Below are 21,107 nucleotides of genomic sequence, written 5' to 3'. Positions count from 1 at the left end.
AATGTTTCCCCTCTAAAGATGATCATTAGAGCTGGGATAGGAGAAAATACCAGAAGAGAGTCATTCTGAAGAAGCTTCTTCACACACCTTCATTCACTCAGATAACCACAAGAGTAACCAGACTGTATATTAATAGATCAGACAAAATGGATGAGGCCCCTCGTGGAACAAGTTCATGATCCCAAGAGTGAGATATAAATCCTTCTATCACAATAGTTAAAGTAGAACAAAAAATTATGGAAGGGCTGGGCCGATACTTATTTACAGGTCTATTCCCATCTCAAGGGTCCTATCTATAATGCTATCTTACGAGATACAAATGAGCTTTATTAGCATTACCAAAGAATAAAACATTTGGTGTTGCCAAAGCAAAAAGAAGGTTGGGGGTGGTGGAGGGGGATGAGTACGTGGTTCGTGGGTTTGAGTGTCTTTAGGGTCTCCTCGTTCTTGTTTGGGGCGTTAGGGTGTCGGTGGGTATGGGGTAGACAGGTGATGGGGGGGGGGGTTTGATAGTCCGTGGAGTCTTATCTTCCTCTTGTTTGCTGACAGCTGGACACGTATTGGGCAGCGATCTCCACAGTGGCCTCTTCTTCTCCCAGTAGGATGTAGAGTTTCCTCTTCTCGTCTGCAGATGTGAAGTCTGGGATGTGGGCGGAGAGTGTTTGGTAGTAGACGGCCCTCACAGCTGAGTATTTGGTGCAGTGTAGCAGGAAGTGGGTCTCGTCTTCTAGGGCCCCCTGGTCACAGTGCTGGCACAGTCTGTTCTCCCGTGGCTTGTACGTTTGCCTGTGCCGCCCCATTTCAATCTCTAGGTTGTGGGCGCTCAGTCTGTACCAGCTCAGGGCTTGTCTGTGTTTGGGGTGGGGTATTCTCTCCAGGTAGGTGGCCATGGTGTAGTACCTTTGTAGGGATTGGTACATGGTGAGTTTCTAGGAGTTTTTATTTAGTTTCTCCATTCCTCTATGTACTGCTCTCTGTTTGCCTCTGTGGTCGCTTTTATTCTGGCCTTGGTTATCATCTGTTGGTATTTTTGGTTTGGTGGTTGGCTGTTGTTTGGTTGGGGGGTGTCGGGTTTGCTCAGGTGGCTTAGCCATGCTTGGTGGTGGTGGTAGTCGAGGTTGCTCCCCTGAATGTGCAACTGGAAAGTTAGCGCCCTCTTCTGTATGGTGAGCCATAGGGGGAGCCTGCCTAGCTCTCATGTAAATGTAAGCTTTCCCAAATACACTGCTTTAGAAATGCGGCTTTATTTTCCTGCTATGTGAGATTATTCCTCCCATTGTGGCCTGTTATCCAATTCAGCACAGATGACCTGACTCATGGGTCTCTGCAGAAGAGAGGTGCTGATCTCTGGATTACGCTTGCTCTCTGAACAGTATTCTCTTGATCTTGTGGTTCAGACAATCAGGTCAGCTAATAGCATTTTGCTGATAAAGGCTCGGGCAGTGTGCTTATTTCTCTGTTAAGCACAAGCATAACATTGAGACATTGAATTTGCTGGAAATCAGCTGTCTGTCCTGGCAGCATGCATAAGATTTTTTTTCTCTCCAAATGTGTGTAATGTAATATACATTTACTGTGCATATTATTTGATCTGCATTTATATTAGATTTCTACTAATCTTATTAAATAATCATTCTTGGTAAAGGCAATGTCGAAGGACACCTCATAGTGCCTTTTCCATCAAACAGTCAACGCTGTCCACCAGCTTGTGGAAGAATACATGAAGTGAAAAGAGGAGACAGCAGGCAAACTGGTTAGAGAGGGAGTTGGGAAGTCCCATTTAACCCTTTCGCTGCCAGGCACGTAGCTATACATGCTCCCAAGGTGGCACTTCAGTAGCCGAGCACGTAGTACTACGTCCTCCCTACTAATGCCGATATCTCTGGACTGCATCAACATATCTTGATGCTTTAAAATGCATTTTAAAGAAGAGACTCTCATCTTTAAAATGATACCAGGGACTTGATGATTTTACTTACAGTCTTGGAGCAATTCACTGTTGAAAACACTATTTGGCATTGAGATCCAACTGCAGATCTCAATTCCTGACAGCGTTTCAACAGTGAATTGCTCCAAAACTGTACATCCAATCATCGAGTTCTTGATACCATTTTAAAGATGAGATTCTCCTCTTTAAAATGCTCCAAAGTGTCCCCTCCTCCTGTCTAAGCAAGCAATTTGCGATCTCTAACAAGAAAGGAAGAGGGACACGAGCAGTGCAGCAGAGAGAGAGAGACAGAGAAACGATCAGACTCTCTGCATAACTTGTATGTGACAGCAGGAGGGGGGTGGCAGGGACTCTATTGTCCCTATTAACCCTTCTCCTGCCAATCAGAGCATATACTATACATTTGTCTCTGATTGTCACATACAGTTATAATGTAATTCCCCGCTGAGCTTTACTAGTGGGGTATTCTTATGTTATACCTCCTGAACATAACCAGTAAGTTTATTGGCGCTGTGACCCAGACGTTTACAAAGGCCAGGTCGCAGCGGCAAAAAAAAAAAAAAGTCGCACCAAACACACAACATATACATAAAGTCGCAAATAAAGTTTACATTTCACCCAATCCCTGTCCTGTCTATACCTGAGCTTTCTACAGTAAAATACGTCTAGTGATATCCGTTACACTAAAATAATAGTAATAATGATTATCACTAGAGATGACGTATAGATTGCTAAAATTATTATAGGGGGATGGAAAATAACATTTTTATGTAAAGTCCTATTTAATTTGCATGCACAAAATGGGATGGCGCATTTCTGCGATTTTGGCGATTCTTTAACACCCGCCCCTGTAAATATATACATGTGTGGTATGTATGAACTCCTCACATATTGCAGTTTTATGGACAGTACATTATGTTTGCAGAAAGGGATTTCTTGAGCCGCACTATAGTGGCAAATTTGAATTTTTGCGCAATTTTTGCTAGCAATCTCTGTTTGCGGCAAAGTTGAATGAAGGTAGTTGTATATATAAACTATTAAATTGTGTTTTTATATACGGTATGCTGTGTACTCTGAAAAAAGTTAGATTTTGGTATCACAGTCACAGTTTGGTAGGTGCAGTATAGCTTTTTAACATATTAGTGAACAACAGCAAAATCCTGCTTGTCTTCTGTATTCGGGTTTTTGGGAGTCCGAGCTCTTGTTGTAGTTGATGTTTGTGGTACATATCCTATTAATATTATAAATGTGAAAGTTTGTGAGTTTGTGGGTTTGTGGGTTTGTGTGTTCGGATGTTTGTTCCTCAATCACGGAAAAACCGCTCCACCGATTTGGCTGAAAGTTTCCACAAACATAGGTAATACACCCGATTGCGCAATAGGCTACTTTTCGTCACAATAGCGCACATACGTTTGTGCCAGGACCCCCACAAAACCCAAACTCACACCACCATCTCTGCAATCTCACACACTTTGGACCATAGCAAGCCACAAAATTCACATTCCCCTCTACAGCCTCGCCCCTAACCCCACACAATCACATATACATATACTTTACCACTTTGCCCCTCACCTTACCGATACTCCAAGAGGCTCTCTTTAACGCTCCGGAGCAGCCATGTTTGCCGACCCCCACCACTCTGACAATCCACGACACCGCCCACCCATGTCAATACCCCTAGGCGGTCTAATAAATGCAAAAAAAAAAGTTTAAAAAAAGTAAAAAAAAATAAAAAATAAATAAATAAAAAGGATAAAAATTCAAATCACTCCCCTTTCCCTAGAACACATATAAAAGTAGTTAAAAACTGTGAAACACATACATGTTAGGTATCCCCATGTCCGAGATTGCCCGCTCTACAAAGTTCTACAAATATTTTTCCTGTTTGGTAAACGCTGTAGCGGGAAAAATGGTCAAAAGTGCCAAACCGCCATTTTTTCACTGTTTTGATTCTGCTAAAAATTTGAATAAAAAGTGATCAAAGCAATAAAATTTCCCGAAAATGGTAGAACTACAAAGTACACCCGTTCCCGCAAAAAAAGACGCCCTATACATCCCCGTACACGCACGTATAAAAAAGTTACGGCTGTCGGAATATGGCAACTTTTCAAAAAATAATTTTTTAACACAGTTTTGGATTTTTTTTAAGGGGTCAAAATGTAAATAAAACCATATAAATTTGGTATCCCCGGAATCGGAACGAAACACAGAATACAGGGGACATGTCATTTTGGTTGCACAGTGAACGCCGTAAAACCAAAGCCCGTAAGAAAGTCGCAGAAATGCATTTTTTCTTCAAATCCACCCCATTCTGAATTTTTTCCCTGCTTCCCAGTACATTATATAGAATAATTAACCCCTTAGCGACCCTTGACGTAACTGTACGTCATGGGTCGCATGGGGATGTATGGAGCGAGCTCACACGCTGAGCTCGCTCCATACACAGCAGATGCCGGCTGTATAATACAGCCAGGACCTGCCACTAACAGCAGCGGTCGGTGCCCGAGCCGATCGCTGCTGTTAACCCTTTACACACTGCGGTCAAACGTGACCGCAGTGTGTAAACGGCGCCGGCGGCATGGGCGCCGCCATGTTTCGCCGATCGCCGCCCTCCTGAACGTCACAAGAGGGCGGTGATCGGTTGCTATGACAGCCGGAAGCCTATTGAAGGCTTCCAGGCTTGTCTCTGCATGAGATCTATTACAGGATGCCAGAGGCCAGAGGCAGCCTCTAATAGAAGTGCTGCGATTTTCCTATTCACTGCAATACTGTAGTATTGCAGTGAATAGTATGAGCGATCAGACTCCCTAGGTTTCAAGGTACCTAAGGGGTCTGATCATAAATGTAACAGAAGAAAAAAAAAAGTTTTTAAAAGTATTAAAAAAATAAAAAAAATATAAAAGTTCAAATCACCCCCCTTTCCCTAGATCAGCTATAAAAGTAATTAAAGAACATTAAACATAAACATATTAGGTATCCCTGCGCTCCAAAATGCCTGAACTATTAGAATATTAAAACATTTATCCCGTACTGCGAACGGCGTAGCGGCAAAAAAAATAAAAACAGCCTAAAATCGTTTTTTTCAACACTTTGCCTCCTATAAAAAATTGAATAAAAAGTGATCAAACCATCGGATCTTTCCCCAAATGGTATCAATAGAAACGTCATCTTGTCCCGCATAAAAAGACACCACAACCAGCTCCATACATGGAAATATGAAAAAGTTACAGGTGTTAGAACATGATGACACAAATTTTTTTTTCTATTTTGCAAAGTTTATCATTTTTTTTTAAAAGTATCAAAAAATTTCAAATACTACATAAATTTGGTATCACCGCGTTTGTACTGACACGTAGAACACAGGTAACATGTCATTTGTACCAAACAGTGAATGCTGTAAAAATTAAACCCATAAGAAAATGGCGCAAATGCATTTTTTCTCCAATTGCGCCTCATTCTGAATTTTTTTCCAGCTTCCCAGTACATTGCACAGCATATTGAATGGTGCCATTACAAAGTACAATTTGTCCCGCAAACAATAAGCTATCATGTGACTCTGTGAACTGAAAAATGAAAAAGTTATGGCTCTTGAAATGTGAGGAGGGAAAAACGAAAATGCGAAACCAAAAAATGGCCTGGTCCTTAAGGGGTTAATGGTGGCATCATGAAGAAAAATTTGTCCCAGGAAAAATTAAGACCTCATATGACTCTGGGAGCGGAGAAATAAAAAAGTTATGGGGTTTAAAAGGAGGGGAGTCAAAAACGAAAAACGAAAATCAAAAAATGCCATCGGCGGGAAAGGGTTAACTTCAAATACTTCTGTCCCAAAGTCACTATGTAAAGTTTCTCACAACACTGTATATATAGCAGCTCAAATACAAATTAACTTCAACACAAAAGTCTCACGTATTCTCTGAATTACAGCAAAAACAAGATACAAACTTACATTTCATATCCCATACCTTATACACAGTACGAAAACCTTACCCGCGCCTGTATATACCCACTTCTACAATCACCGCAAACGAAGTCGCGGGTACCAGCTAGTAGTATATATACACATTGTATACACCATAAGCTATTATTTTAAAAGTATTTTGTATATGAATCTGAGATTGAACATGAGTTTTAGGTGCAAATATGTGTTTTAGCGTATTATTTGTGTTGGTCGCAAAGTTGCATGAAGGTGGATGTGGCTATCGATGACCCATTAAGACATTTGTAATCTTCAGGTTGTCTACTTTCAAAAAATATATAGGGTTTAGGGGTTCACTTACTTTTCACGGTGTGTAATCCCTACATTTTATAGGATGATACTTTTTTAACATTTCCAGTTTCAAAGCAGAATTTTGTTCCTTCCAGTTCTAGCGATTTTCTGAAGACACGTGCATGCGGGTTCAGGCCATAGTGATATGTATGAACTCTGCACATGTTGAACTCTTATTTTTAGGAGGTTTGGTGCATTTAATTTTTTTGTTTGGTTTCCGCTTTTAACAACTAATATACATTTATTTGCATTTTTTCATAAAACATTCACTTTAAATCAAAATTGCATGAAGGTGCCTGTTCGTATACAGTACCAAGTGGCATTCTGACAATGCTGCAGGTGTCTACTTTAAGAAAATATATAGGTATGGGGGGGGGGGGGGTTGGATGCTTTTTTAATGTTGCAATTTAGGTTTGATTTGTCCATCTCAAAACTGTGAAAATTGCTCTGGCTACTGGAGGTGCAAAATTTCCAGAGACCCTTGGCAGCAAAAAGGTTAAGGCTAAGGCCCCAGATTGCGAAAATGCGTTTTTTTGTTTAAGCCAAAGTCAGGCATGTATTTAGCAGAAGAGAAATGTCTAAGTGCTTCCTTTATTTTCCAAGCCACACCTGACTGCAAAATCTGCAACAAGAAAGGCTGTGCTTGCACAATTTAGGGCTTTAGCCTAAGTCTAATGAAATCAGTCACTGAATGGCACAAGTAAAAAAAAAAAAAAGTCCCTGCTGATTTTCACCCCCTGGTATACACGCACACTGACTGCAGTGATACTGTACCTTCCTCTGAACTGTAACAAGGAAGTGGAGACCCGCAGGGATCAAATACATGTTAGAAAAGGAGCAGCAAGAGACTGGTACGTAACGATTGTCGCACATATACAATTTATAAATATTTTCAGAATTTTTCATGGTAATGGAATAAAAAGGCCTAAATCAAAATAAACCGTATGCTAAAAACTTAGAAATGTCATCTCATAAGTGGTCAAATGTGGATCAGGGAGGGTTCACACATGGTGGCGGCCATCTTGTCTGAGCGTCTCCTGTGCAGTTTTTTAGTTATATGCTTTACAGCATGGTCATGACTATAAGCAGCAATAGACTGGAGCCGACTCGTTCAGGTCTGGGGGAGAGTTTTGTAGCCTTTTTTTTTTTTTTGCAGAGAAGTTGAGTAAATAAGCTGTGACATCATCTATTGTCTGTAGTGGATGCAGTGATGGGTCAGTGGTGTTATCTAACCCTAAACAATAGACAATTGTTAGGCTATTATTAGGCCTAGTCACCACCGTGATAAGCAAATGATATGTAGAAATGAGTACTTTTTGTAAAATAGAATTTTTTTTTTTTATCTATCTATTTTAGTATCCAACGGTCATAGAAGAGATTCTAAAACAATTTAAAAATTGGTCTAAAATTTAATTAAGAAAATGAAAAATATAAGTCTGTGAAAATGTAAGTGTTCCTCCCTAGATGTCCTCTAGCACTGTGCGTGTTGCTTGCTAGAGATAATACTAGCCTCTGCCTGTGACTTCATCTGTGTGTTGTTGGCATCGATGATCCGCTTATATTCAGCAAATTGCTGCAGTTGATGGTTTGCCTGCTCTGGTGTTTCGGCAACTCTTAAGCTGTCCTGCTGCTGAACTTGTTTCTTGCACTGTGCCTGTGATTGTTTCGGCATCGCAGCAGCTTGCTGGGACGCCGTATAATGAGTGTGTTTTTGGCGTTGATGATCCGCCTGCTCCGGCATTTCGGCAAGCTGTTAAGCTGGCCTGCCACTGAACTCATTCCTCCTGCTGTGCCTGTGATTGTTCCTGAATCTCAGCAGCTGGTATGCCATATAATGAGCGTGATGTTGGTGTCGATGATCTGCATGCTCCGGCGTTTTGGCAGCTGTCAAGCTGGCCTGCCACTGAACTTATTCCTCGTACTGTGCCTGTGATTGTTCCAGGATCTCAGTAGCTCACTAGGAAGCCATATAATGAGCGGGTTGGCATCGATGATCCTTCTCAGCTCCGCTTCAGGAGAACTCTGTGACTTCTGGCTCCTTCATAGCTCTCGTTGTTTTAGAGTTTTGCAACAAATTAGATTTTCTTTTTCCCCGACATGTTTAAAAGTAGCAAACTGCCAATTTGGATTAAAGGTGTTTTCCCATCCAGTTTGTCAGCACTGCCTGGAGCAGATCAAATAATATGCAAATGCATGTACACAATCCACTGATTGTTAGCTGAGTGTTTACATAGAGAGATAACAGACTTGGCTTTACCAGATCCTGAGATAGGCTACTTTTTATCCTGGTAAATGACATAGCTTCATGACTGTTATGAATTTATATTCACATACTATATTACATTGCTCCTGAAGCAGCTTATGTGTTACTCCAGGTTACAAACTATGTGCCAAATTTCATTCAAATCCGTTCAGCCTTTTTTGCGTGATTGAGGAAAAAAATATCGAAACGCACAAACACTTAGAATACTAGTAGGATACTTGTCTTGGGCACTCCGACTTCCCATAGTAATGTATAATATCATGGTACTGAATGAAGACTTGTATCGCTGCTTTATCAGTCACCTATCATCTGATATCATCTGCATTATATCAATGAGATGAAAGATTATCCAGTACATGTAATATTGGTGTATCATTATATACAGACTCAGGACGGTATAAACGGAATCTGATAACTTGCTGCAGCGCAATAACCGACTATAAACACTGAAAGAAAAGTTTGCCGGACTGTTTATTTGAATTAGTTAAAGGTAATGTTAAAACTTCCTAGATTTTTACATTTCATACATGGGGTTTTATCTGAAAATTCAGAACCCCACAGGCACATGACAGAAAGGCCACAGCTATACAGTACTGTGCAGAAGTCTTAGGCAGGTTTGGAATGCTTCCAGATATAGAAGTGTTAACCGTTTATTTTTGTCAGTTACCAAAATTAAAGTGAATGAAGAGAAATGTCAATCCCATGTGACCTTTGCTCTTTGAAGGAGGAGTCCTGGAAGTGATGATATGGCCCCCACAGATCTCAGCATCATCTAGTCTGTCCGAGATGACATGAAGAGACAGACGGATTGAAGAAAGCCTACAACTGTGCTTAGTTCTCTAACAACCTCCTTGCTGACTTCTGCCAAAAAGTGTCTGTACCGAGAAGAAGTGATGGACGGCAAAGGGCAAAGGTCACAGATTTCTTTTTCTTCATTCACTTAATTTTAATTGATAAACTATTAACCCTTCTATTATTGAGAACTTTATTTTATTGCATTTTTTCCTTCACCTATCTAAAACTTTTGTACAATATTGCATTTCAGTCCATCAGAAAACACCAATGTGCTAATGTCTGTCATTCCGTACGGCCCTGGGCAGTGAGATGTGACTTATGTTCCATGTTCTAAGGTTCCTTTCGCTTCTTCTTCTTCTTTTTCTTGGGTTGATCTGTGTTGACGTCTTGTTCAGGAGTTGACGTCTCTTCTGTCTCCAACTCTTTTTTCCTTTTGTTTTTCTTCTTCTTCCTCAGTGTCTCGTCTTGGTCTTCTGCCTCCTCGTGGTTCTCAGAGTTTTCCACAACTAACATTTTGTCTTTTCTTTTGCTCTTGGACTTTCTTCTTTTCTCTAGATAATCTGTGGTGTCTTCACGGTCTTCATCTTGGAGATTCTCTTCTAATTTGGGTTCCTCTGGGCAGTCATCATTATCATTCTTTCTGCGTTTCTTCTTCTTGGATGTCTTGGAGTCTTCTGGGCCTTGTTCTGCACTCTTAGGGACACTCTCGGTACGCTTGCCGTATGATTTTTTAAGCTCTGCCATTCGCTTGGCAAAGTATTCATTTACAGATAGCGAACTTGTCACTGTGTTTCCTGGCTCAACGTCAGCGGTGGGGCTTGGACTTTTACTCTCAGTTTCCTCTGGTTCAGAATCGGAGTTTTCCTGAAAAAAAGAAAAGAAACATCAAAACTTCTGAAGAAAAGGGAGGTATGCATATATTTGCCATTAAAGTGCACCTCTACAGTTCAAGACTATTTGATATTTAATGTATAAAACTGATATGCAAAAAGTCACATCACGTAAGGGCTCGTTCACATCTGCACCCGGTCTCCGTTCTGCAGGTTTCTGTTTCCTGCACAAAACTGAGGCAGGGGACGGAAACCTGCAGGACTCTTTCATACCCATTCATTTGAATGGATATGAAAGAAGTCCGGCCGTGAGCGGCGGTGACCGTTTCATGCTCTCCGCCGCGAAACTGTTTTTTTTTTTTTTTTTTTAAATCAGACAGAGTCGGACATGCAGTACTCTGTGTCCGATTTAAAAAAAACAGTTTCGCGGCGGAGAGCATAAACCACTCACCGCCGCTCACGGCCGGACCCGGTCTGACAGCTTTCCGTCTTCTGCATGCAGAAGACGGAAAGCTGAGAACGGAGACCCGTACACAGTGACTGCACCAGCAGAATAGTGAGCGCAGCTCTGGAGTATAATACAGGATAAGTAATGTAATGTATGTACACAGTGACTGCACCAGCAGAATAGTGAGTGCAGCTCTGGAGTATAATACAGGATAAGTAATGTAATGTATGTACACAGTGACTGCACCAGCAGAATAGTGAGTGCAGCTCTGGAGTATAATACAGGATAAGTAATGTAATGTATGTACACAGTGACTGCACCAGCAGAATAGTGAGTGCAGCTCTGGAGTATAATACAGGATGTAACTCAGGATCAGTACAGGATAAGTAATGTAATGTATGTACACAGTGACTGCACCAGCAGAATAGTGAGTGCAGCTCTGGAGTATAATACAGGATGTACGGTAACTCACGATCAGTACAGGATAAGTAATGTAATGTATGTACACAGTGACTGTACCAGCAGAATAGTGAGTGCAGCTCTGGAGTATAATACAGGATAAGTAATGTAATGTATGTACACAGTGACTGCACCAGCAGAATAGTGAGCGCAGCTCTGGGGTATAATACAGGAGAAGTAATGTAATGTATGCGCACAGTGACTGCACCAGCAGAATAGTGAGCGCAGCTCTGGAGTATAATACAGGATAAGTAATGTAATGTATGCGCACAGTGACTGCACCAGCAGAATAGTGAGCGCAGCTCTGGGGTATAATACAGGATAAGTAATGTAATGTATGTACACAGTGACTGTACCAGCAGAATAGTGAGCGCAGCTCTGGAGTATAATACAGGATAAGTAATGTAATGTATGTACACAGTGACTGCACCAGCAGAATAGTGAGCGCAGCTCTGGAGTATAATACAGGATAAGTAATGTAATGTATGTACACAGTGACTGCACCAGCAGAATAGTGAGCGCAGCTCTGGAGTATAATACAGGATGTAACTCAGGATCAGGACAAGGTTAGTAACTAGAGATGAGCGAACACTAAAATGTTCGAGGTTCGAAATTCGATTCGAACAGCCGCTCAATGTTCGTGTGTTCGAACGGGTTTCGAACCCCATTATAGTCTATGGGGAACAGATACTCGTTAAGGGGGAAACCCAAATCCGTGTCTGGAGGGTCACCAAGTCCACTATGACACCCCAGGAAATGATGCCAACACCTCTGGAATGACACTGGGACAGCAGGGGAAGCATGTCTGGGGGCATCTAACACACCAAAGACCCTCTATTACCCCAACATCACAGCCTAACAACTACACACTTTACACACTCAATACCACCTCTCTGACAGTAGGAAAACACCTTGAAACATGTGTATTTGGCACTTGCAGTGAGGAGAGCTTGTCACCAGCAGTGAATTTGGCCCTTGTAGTAAGTTGAGGTTGGCACCAACATTTGTTTTGAAAATCAGGGTGGATTGAGCCTCTAACCAGCAGAGTTTGGGCAAATTCATGGTGGAGGGAGCCTCTAAACACCCCAGTTTGGGCAAATTCATGGTGGAGGGAGCCTCTAAAAACCCCAGTTTGGACCAATTCATGGTGGAGGGAGCCTCTAACCAGCCCAGTTTGGGCAAATTCATGGTGGAGGGAGCCTCTAAAAAACCCAGTTTGGACCAATTCATGGTGGAGGGAGCCTCTAACCAGCCCAGTTTGGGCAAATTCATGGTGGAGGGAGCCTCTAACCAGCCCAGTTTGGACCAATTAATGGTGGAGGGAGCCTCTAACCAGCCCAGTTTGGACCAATTAATGGTGGAGGGAGCCTCTAACCAGCCCAGTTTGAACCAATTCATGGTGGAGGGAGCCTCTAAACAGCCCAGTTTGGGCAAATTCATGGTGGAGGGAGCCTCTAAAAAACCCAGTTTGGACCAATTCATGGTGGAGGGAGCCTCTAACCAGCCCAGTTTGGACCAATTAATGGTGGAGGGAGCCTCTAACCAGCCCAGTTTGGACCAATTCATGGTGGAGGGAGCCTCTAAACAGCCAAGTTTTGGGAAATTCATGGTGGAGGGAGCCTCTAACCAGCCCAGTTTGGACCAATTCATGGTGGAGGGAGCCTCTAAACAGCCAAGTTTTGGGAAATTCATGGTGGAGGGAGCCTCTAACCAGCCCAGTTTGGACCAATTCATGGTGGAGGGAGCCTCTAAAAAACCCAGTTTGGACCAATTCATGGTGGAGGGAGCCTCTAAACAGCCCAGTTTGGGCAAATTCATGGTGGAGGGAGCCTCTAACCAGCCCAGTTTGGACCAATTAATGGTGGAGGGAGCCTCTAAACAGCCCAGTTTGGGCAAATTCATGGTGGAGGGAGCCTCTAACCAGCCCAGTTTGGACCAATTCATGGTGGAGGGAGCCTCTAACCAGCCCAGTTTGGGCAAATTCATGGTGGAGGGAGCCTCTAAAAAACCCAGTTTGGACCAATTCATGGTGGAGGGAGCCTCTAACCAGCCCAGTTTGGGCAAATTCATGGTGGAGGGAGCCTCTAACCAGCCCAGTTTGGACCAATTAATGGTGGAGGGAGCCTCTAACCAGCCCAGTTTGGACCAATTCATGGTGGAGGGAGCCTCTAACCAGCCCAGTTTGGACCAATTAATGGTGGAGGGAGCCTCTAAACAGCCAAGTTTTGGGAAATTCATGGTGGAGGGAGCCTCTAACCAGCCCAGTTTGGACCAATTCATGGTGGAGGGAGCCTCTAAACAGCCCAGTTTGGGCAAATTCATGGTGGAGGGAGCCTCTAAAAAACCCAGTTTGGACCAATTCATGGTGGAGGGAGCCTCTAATTAGCCCAGTTTGGACCAATTAATTGTGGAGGGAGCCTCTAACCAGCCCAGTTTGGACCAATTAATGGTGGAGGGAGCCTCTAAACAGCCCAGTTTGGGCAAATTCATGGTGGAGGGAGCCTCTAACCAGCCCAGTTTGGACCAATTAATGGTGGAGGGAGCCTCTAACCAGCCCAGTTTGGACCAATTAATGGTGGAGGGAGCCTCTAACCACCCCAGTTTGGACCAATTCATGGTGGAGGGAGCCTCTAACCAGCCCAGTTTGGACCAATTCATGGTGGAGGGAGCCTCTAAAAAACCCAGTTTGGACCAATTCATGGTGGAGGGAGCCTCTAAACAGCCCAGTTTGGGCAAATTCATGGTGGAGGGAGCCTCTAAAAAACCCAGTTTGGACCAATTCATGGTGGAGGGAGCCTCTAACCAGCCCAGTTTGGACCAATTAATGGTGGAGGGAGCCTCTAAACAGCCAAGTTTGGACCAATTCATGGTGGAGGGAGCCTCTAAAAACCCCAGTTTGGACCAATTCATGGTGGAGGGAGCCTCTAACCAGCCCAGTTTGGACCAATTAATGGTGGAGGGAGCCTCTAACCAGCCCAGTTTGGACCAATTAATGGTGGAGGGAGCCTCTAACCACCCCAGTTTGGACCAATTCATGGTGGAGGGAGCCTCTAAACAGCCAAGTTTGGACCAATTCATGGTGAAGGGAGCCTCTAAAAACCCGTTTGGACCAATTCATGGTGGAGGGAGCCTCTAACCAGCCCAGTTTGGGCAAATTCATGGTGGAGGGAGCCTCTAAACAGCCCAGTTTGGGCAAATTCATGGTGGAGGGAGCCTCTAACCAGCCCAGTTTGGACCAATTAATGGTGGAGGGAGCCTCTAACCAGCCCAGTTTGGACCAATTAATGGTGGAGGGAGCCTCTAACCACCCCAGTTTGGACCAATTCATGGTGGAGGGAGCCTCTAAACAGCCAAGTTTGGACCAATTCATGGTGGAGGGAGCCTCTAAAAACCCCAGTTTGGACCAATTCATGGTGGAGGGAGCCTCTAACCAGCCCAGTTTGGACCAATTAATGGTGGAGGGAGCCTCTAAACAGCCAAGTTTTGGGAAATTCATGGTGGAGGGAGCCTCTAACCAGCCCAGTTTGGACCAATTCATGGTGGAGGGAGCCTCTAAAAAACCCAGTTTGGACCAATTCATGGTGGAGGGAGCCTCTAACCAGCCCAGTTTGGACCAATTCATGGTGGAGGGAGCCTCTAAACAGCCCAGTTTGGGCAAATTCATGGTGGAGGGAGCCTCTAAAAAACCCAGTTTGGACCAATTCATGGTGGAGGGAGCCTCTAATTAGCCCAGTTTGGACCAATTAATTGTGGAGGGAGCCTCTAACCAGCCCAGTTTGGACCAATTAATGGTGGAGGGAGCCTCTAAACAGCCCAGTTTGGGCAAATTCATGGTGGAGGGAGCCTCTAACCAGCCCAGTTTGGACCAATTAATGGTGGAGGGAGCCTCTAACCAGCCCAGTTTGGACCAATTAATGGTGGAGGGAGCCTCTAACCACCCCAGTTTGGACCAATTCATGGTGGAGGGAGCCTCTAACCAGCCCAGTTTGGACCAATTCATGGTGGAGGGAGCCTCTAAAAAACCCAGTTTGGACCAATTCATGGTGGAGGGAGCCTCTAAACAGCCCAGTTTGGGCAAATTCATGGTGGAGGGAGCCTCTAAAAAACCCAGTTTGGACCAATTCATGGTGGAGGGAGCCTCTAACCAGCCCAGTTTGGACCAATTAATGGTGGAGGGAGCCTCTAAACAGCCAAGTTTGGACTAATTCATGGTGGAGGGAGCCTCTAAAAACCCCAGTTTGGACCAATTCATGGTGGAGGGAGCCTCTAACCAGCCCAGTTTGGACCAATTAATGGTGGAGGGAGCCTCTAACCAGCCCAGTTTGGACCAATTAATGGTGGAGGGAGCCTCTAACCACCCCAGTTTGGACCAATTCATGGTGGAGGGAGCCTCTAAACAGCCAAGTTTGGACCAATTCATGGTGAAGGGAGCCTCTAAAAACCCGTTTGGACCAATTCATGGTGGAGGGAGCCTCTAACCAGCCCAGTTTGGGCAAATTCATGGTGGAGGGAGCCTCTAAACAGCCCAGTTTGGGCAAATTCATGGTGGAGGGAGCCTCTAACCAGCCCAGTTTGGACCAATTAATGGTGGAGGGAGCCTCTAACCAGCCCAGTTTGGACCAATTAATGGTGGAGGGAGCCTCTAACCACCCCAGTTTGGACCAATTCATGGTGGAGGGAGCCTCTAAACAGCCAAGTTTGGACCAATTCATGGTGGAGGGAGCCTCTAAAAACCCCAGTTTGGACCAATTCATGGTGGAGGGAGCCTCTAACCAGCCCAGTTTGGACCAATTAATGGTGGAGGGAGCCTCTAAACAGCCAAGTTTTGGGAAATTCATGGTGGAGGGAGCCTCTAACCAGCCCAGTTTGGACCAATTCATGGTGGAGGGAGCCTCTAAAAAACCCAGTTTGGACCAATTCATGGTGGAGGGAGCCTCTAAACAGCCCAGTTTGGGCAAATTCATGGTGGAGGGAGCCTCTAACCAGCCCAGTTTGGACCAATTAATGGTGGAGGGAGCCTCTAAACAGCCCAGTTTGGGCAAATTCATGGTGGAGGGAGCCTCTAACCAGCCCAGTTTGGACCAATTCATGGTGGAGGGAGCCTCTAACCAGCCCAGTTTGGGCAAATTCATGGTGGAGGGAGCCTCTAAAAAACCCAGTTTGGACCAATTCATGGTGGAGGGAGCCTCTAACCAGCCCAGTTTGGGCAAATTCATGGTGGAGGGAGCCTCTAACCAGCCCAGTTTGGACCAATTAATGGTGGAGGGAGCCTCTAACCAGCCCAGTTTGGACCAATTCATGGTGGAGGGAGCCTCTAACCAGCCCAGTTTGGACCAATTAATGGTGGAGGGAGCCTCTAAACAGCCAAGTTTTGGGAAATTCATGGTGGAGGGAGCCTCTAACCAGCCCAGTTTGGACCAATTCATGGTGGAGGGAGCCTCTAAACAGCCCAGTTTGGGCAAATTCATGGTGGAGGGAGCCTCTAAAAAACCCAGTTTGGACCAATTCATGGTGGAGGGAGCCTCTAATTAGCCCAGTTTGGACCAATTAATTGTGGAGGGAGCCTCTAACCAGCCCAGTTTGGACCAATTAATGGTGGAGGGAGCCTCTAAACAGCCCAGTTTGGGCAAATTCATGGTGGAGGGAGCCTCTAACCAGCCCAGTTTGGACCAATTAATGGTGGAGGGAGCCTCTAACCAGCCCAGTTTGGACCAATTAATGGTGGAGGGAGCCTCTAACCACCCCAGTTTGGACCAATTCATGGTGGAGGGAGCCTCTAACCAGCCCAGTTTGGACCAATTCATGGTGGAGGGAGCCTCTAAAAAACCCAGTTTGGACCAATTCATGGTGGAGGGAGCCTCTAAACAGCCCAGTTTGGGCAAATTCATGGTGGAGGGAGCCTCTAAAAAACCCAGTTTGGACCAATTCATGGTGGAGGGAGCCTCTAACCAGCCCAGTTTGGACCAATTAATGGTGGAGGGAGCCTCTAAACAGCCAAGTTTGGACCAATTCATGGTGGAGGGAGCCTCTAAAAACCCCAGTTTGGACCAATTCATGGTGGAGGGAGCCTCTAACCAGCCCAGTTTGGACCAATTAATGGTGGAGGGAGCCTCTAACCAGCCCAGTTTGGACCAATTAATGGTGGAGGGAGCCTCTAACCACCCCAGTTTGGACCAATTCATGGTGGAGGGAGCCTCTAAACAGCCAAGTTTGGACCAATTCATGGTGAAGGGAGCCTCTAAAAACCCGTTTGGACCAATTCATGGTGGAGGGAGCCTCTAACCAGCCCAGTTTGGGCAAATTCATGGTGGAGGGAGCCTCTAAACAGCCCAGTTTGGGCAAATTCATGGTGGAGGGAGCCTCTAACCAGCCCAGTTTGGACCAATTAATGGTGGAGGGAGCCTCTAACCAGCCCAGTTTGGACCAATTAATGGTGGAGGGAGCCTCTAACCACCCCAGTTTGGACCAATTCATGGTGGAGGGAGCCTCTAAACAGCCAAGTTTGGACCAATTCATGGTGGAGGGAGCCTCTAAAAACCCCAGTTTGGACCAATTCATGGTGGAGGGAGCCTCTAACCAGCCCAGTTTGGACCAATTAATGGTGGAGGGAGCCTCTAAACAGCCAAGTTTTGGGAAATTCATGGTGGAGGGAGCCTCTAACCAGCCCAGTTTGGACCAATTCATGGTGGAGGGAGCCTCTAAACAGCCCAGTTTGGGCAAATTCATGGTGGAGGGAGCCTCTAAAAAACCCAGTTTGGACCAATTCATGGTGGAGGGAGCCTCTAATTAGCCCAGTTTGGACCAATTAATTGTGGAGGGAGCCTCTAACCAGCCCAGTTTGGACCAATTAATGGTGGAGGGAGCCTCTAAACAGCCCAGTTTGGGCAAATTCATGGTGGAGGGAGCCTCTAACCAGCCCAGTTTGGACCAATTAATGGTGGAGGGAGCCTCTAACCAGCCCAGTTTGGACCAATTAATGGTGGAGGGAGCCTCTAACCACCCCAGTTTGGACCAATTCATGGTGGAGGGAGCCTCTAACCAGCCCAGTTTGGACCAATTCATGGTGGAGGGAGCCTCTAACCAGCCCAGTTTGGACCAATTAATGGTGGAGGGAGCCTCTAACCACCCCAGTTTGGACCAATTCATGGTGGAGGGAGCCTCTAAAAAACCCAGTTTGGACCAATTCATGGTGGAGGGAGCCTCTAAACAGCCCAGTTTGGGCAAATTCATGGTGGAGGGAGCCTCTAAACAGCCCAGTTTGGGCAAATTCATGGTGGAGGGAGCCTCTAACCAGCCCAGTTTGGACCAATTAATGGTGGAGGGAGCCTCTAACCAGCCCAGTTTGGACCAATTCATGGTGGAGGGAGCCTCTAAACAGCCCAGTTTGGGCAAATTCATGGTGGAAGGAGCCTCTAACCAGCAGAGTTGTGGGAAAGCAGGGTGGAGGGAGCCTCTAACCAGCAGAGTTGGTGGAAATCAGGGTGGAGGGAGCCTCTAACCAGCAGAGTTGGGGGAAATCATGTTGGAGGGAGCCTAGTATTAGCAGAATTGTGCAACGCTTATGGTGGATGAGTATGAGGATGCGGAGGAATTGGAGAGGTTGAGTACAGACATGGAGTTTCATGTTGGGGTGCTTTACACAGGTGGGCACAAAAATGAAGGCTCTATCCAGTGGTGGTTCATTTTTATCAAAGTGAGCCGGTCGGCACTCTCAGCTGACAGACGGGTGCGCTTGTCAGTGATGATGCCACCGGCTGCACTGAACACCCTCTCAGATAGGACGCTGGCGGCAGGACAGGACAGCACCTCCAAGGCATATAGGGCAAGTTCAAGCCACAGGTCCAACTTCGACACCCAATACGTGTAGGGCGCAGAGGGGTCGGAGAGGACAGGGCTGTGGTCGGAAAGGTATTCCCGCAACATGCGCCTATACTTCTCACGCCTGGTGACACTAGGACCCTCCGTGGCGGCACTTTGGCGAGGGGGTGCCATCAAGGTGTCCCAGACCTTAGACAGTGTGCCCCTCGTTTGTGTGGACCGGTGAGAACTTGGTTGCCTACTGGAGGAACTGCCCTCCCTGCCGCCACTGTCACATGCTGGAAACATCTCCATCATATTCTGCACCAATTGCCTGTGGCAAGCATTGATGCGATTGGCCCTCCCCTCTACCGGAATAAAAGACGAGATGTTGTTTTTATACCGGGGGTCAAGGATAGCAAAGATCCAGTACTGGTTGTCCTCCATGATTTTGACAATACGCTTGTCGGTTGTAAAGCACCCCAACATGAACTCAGCCATGTCTGCCACAGTGTTAGTTGGCATGACTCCTCTGGCCCCACCGGAAAGTTCAATCTCCATTTCCTCCTCATCCTCCATGTCTACCCATCCGCGCTGCAACAATGGGACGATTCGAAGTTGCCCGGAAGCCTCCTGTATCACCATCACATCATCGGACAACTCTTCTTCCTCCTCCTCCTCCTCCTCCTCCTCCTCCATTAAACGCAGTGAAGCGGACAGATGTGTGGACCTACTCTCCAGCTGTGACGGATCGGATGCTATCCCTAACTCCTCTGTGTGATCTGAGTTATCCCTGATGTCAATCAGGGATTCTCTCAGAACACACAAGAGCGGGATTGTAAGGCTCACCATCGCATCCTCAGAGCTCACCCTCCTTGTGGACTCCTCAAAGACCCGTAGGATGTCACAAAGGTCTCTCATCCATGGCCACTCATGGATGTGAAACTGAGGCAGCTGACTTTGTGGCACCCTAGGGTTTTGTAGCTGGTATTCCATCAAAGGTCTCTGCTGCTCAACCACTCTATTCAACATCTGAAACGTTGAGTTCCAGCGTGTGGGGACGTCGCACAAAAGCCGGTGTTGTGGCACATGCAGGCGTTGCTGGAGAGATTTTAAGCTAGCAGCGGCTACTGTCGACTTGCGAAAGTGGGCGCACATGCGCCGCACTTTCACCAGTAGCTCTGGAACATTGGGGTAGCTCTTTAGGAAACGTTGCACCACTAGGTTGAAGACGTGGGCCAGGCATGGAACATGTTGGAGTCCGGCAAGCTCCAGAGCTGCTACCAGGTTCCGGCCGTTATCACAAACGACCATGCCTGGGCCCAGGTGCAGCGGCTCAAACCATATTGCCGTCTCATCGAGGAGGGCATCCCTCACCTCGGAGGCAGTGTGCTGTCTGTCCCCCAAGCTGATCAGCTTCAGCACAGCCTGCTGACGTCTACCAACGCCAGTGCTGCAACGTTTCCAACTCGTAGCTGGGGTCAATCTAACAGCGGAGGAGGAGGCGGTGGCGGAGGAGGAGGCGGAGGAGGAGGCGGTAGAGGAGGAGGAGGAGGGGGGTGTTCTTCTCGTGTCCCTGCCAGGAATGTTAGGCGGGGAGACGAGGTACACCGGGCCAGTTTGGGAAGCAGTCCCAGCCTCAACTACATTTACCCAGTGTGCCGTCAGTGAAATGTAGCGTCCCTGTCCGCATGCACTTGTCCACGCGTCGGTGGTCAAGTGGACCTTTGTGCAAAGCGCGGAACTAAGGGCCCGCCTGATGTTGAGTGACACGTGCTGGTGCAAGGCGGGGACGGCACACCGGGAGAAGTAGTGACGGCTAGGGACGGCATAGCGAGGTGCCGCAGTTGCCATCAGGTCCAGGAAGGCGGGAGTTTCAACAAGCCGGAACGCCAACATCTCCTGGGCCAGCAGTTTAGCGATGTTGGCGTTCAAGGCTTGCGCGTGTGGGTGGTTAGCAGTGTATTTCTGCCGCCGCTCCAATGTCTGAGAGATGGTGGGTTGTTGTAAAGAAACGCCTGATGGTGCCTTTGATGGTGCAGGAGAAGGAGATAAGACAGGACCAGGGGAGGATGAGGTAGAAGTCAACAAAGTGGCGGAGGCAGATGAAGTGGTGTCCTGGCTCGTCCTCTGGAGTGCATCGCCAGCACAGTCAGCAGTGGCAGTGGCAGAGGCAGAGGCAGAGGCAGTGGCAGTGGCGTGAACGGCAGGCGGCCTTTGTCCTGCCGTTGCTGCCTGCCACTGATTCCAGTGCTTGGATTCCAAATGACGGCGCATTGAAGTGGTGGACAGGTTGCTCT

General features: G+C 46.3%; 1 protein-coding gene across 1 annotated transcript in view; it reads right to left on the bottom strand.

Annotated features, from left to right (window-relative positions):
* Positions 1 to 8,930: 8,930 nt before the first annotated feature.
* Positions 8,931 to 21,107, bottom strand: part of PINX1 (PIN2 (TERF1) interacting telomerase inhibitor 1) — a 102,463-nt gene continuing 90,286 nt past the window's right edge. Inside the window, exon 7 of the mRNA XM_075269315.1 lies at positions 8,931 to 10,137. Coding sequence (XP_075125416.1) covers positions 9,604 to 10,137 — 534 coding nt within the window. The 3' untranslated portion in view covers positions 8,931 to 9,603. The remainder of the gene's footprint in view (positions 10,138 to 21,107) is intronic.

Source organism: Leptodactylus fuscus, chromosome 3 (assembly GCF_031893055.1).
Source record: "Leptodactylus fuscus isolate aLepFus1 chromosome 3, aLepFus1.hap2, whole genome shotgun sequence".
In the NCBI taxonomy this organism is placed as follows: domain Eukaryota; kingdom Metazoa; phylum Chordata; class Amphibia; order Anura; family Leptodactylidae; genus Leptodactylus; species Leptodactylus fuscus.
Note: the sequence above shows the minus strand (reverse complement) of the source record. Positions and strands in the feature narration are given on the sequence as shown.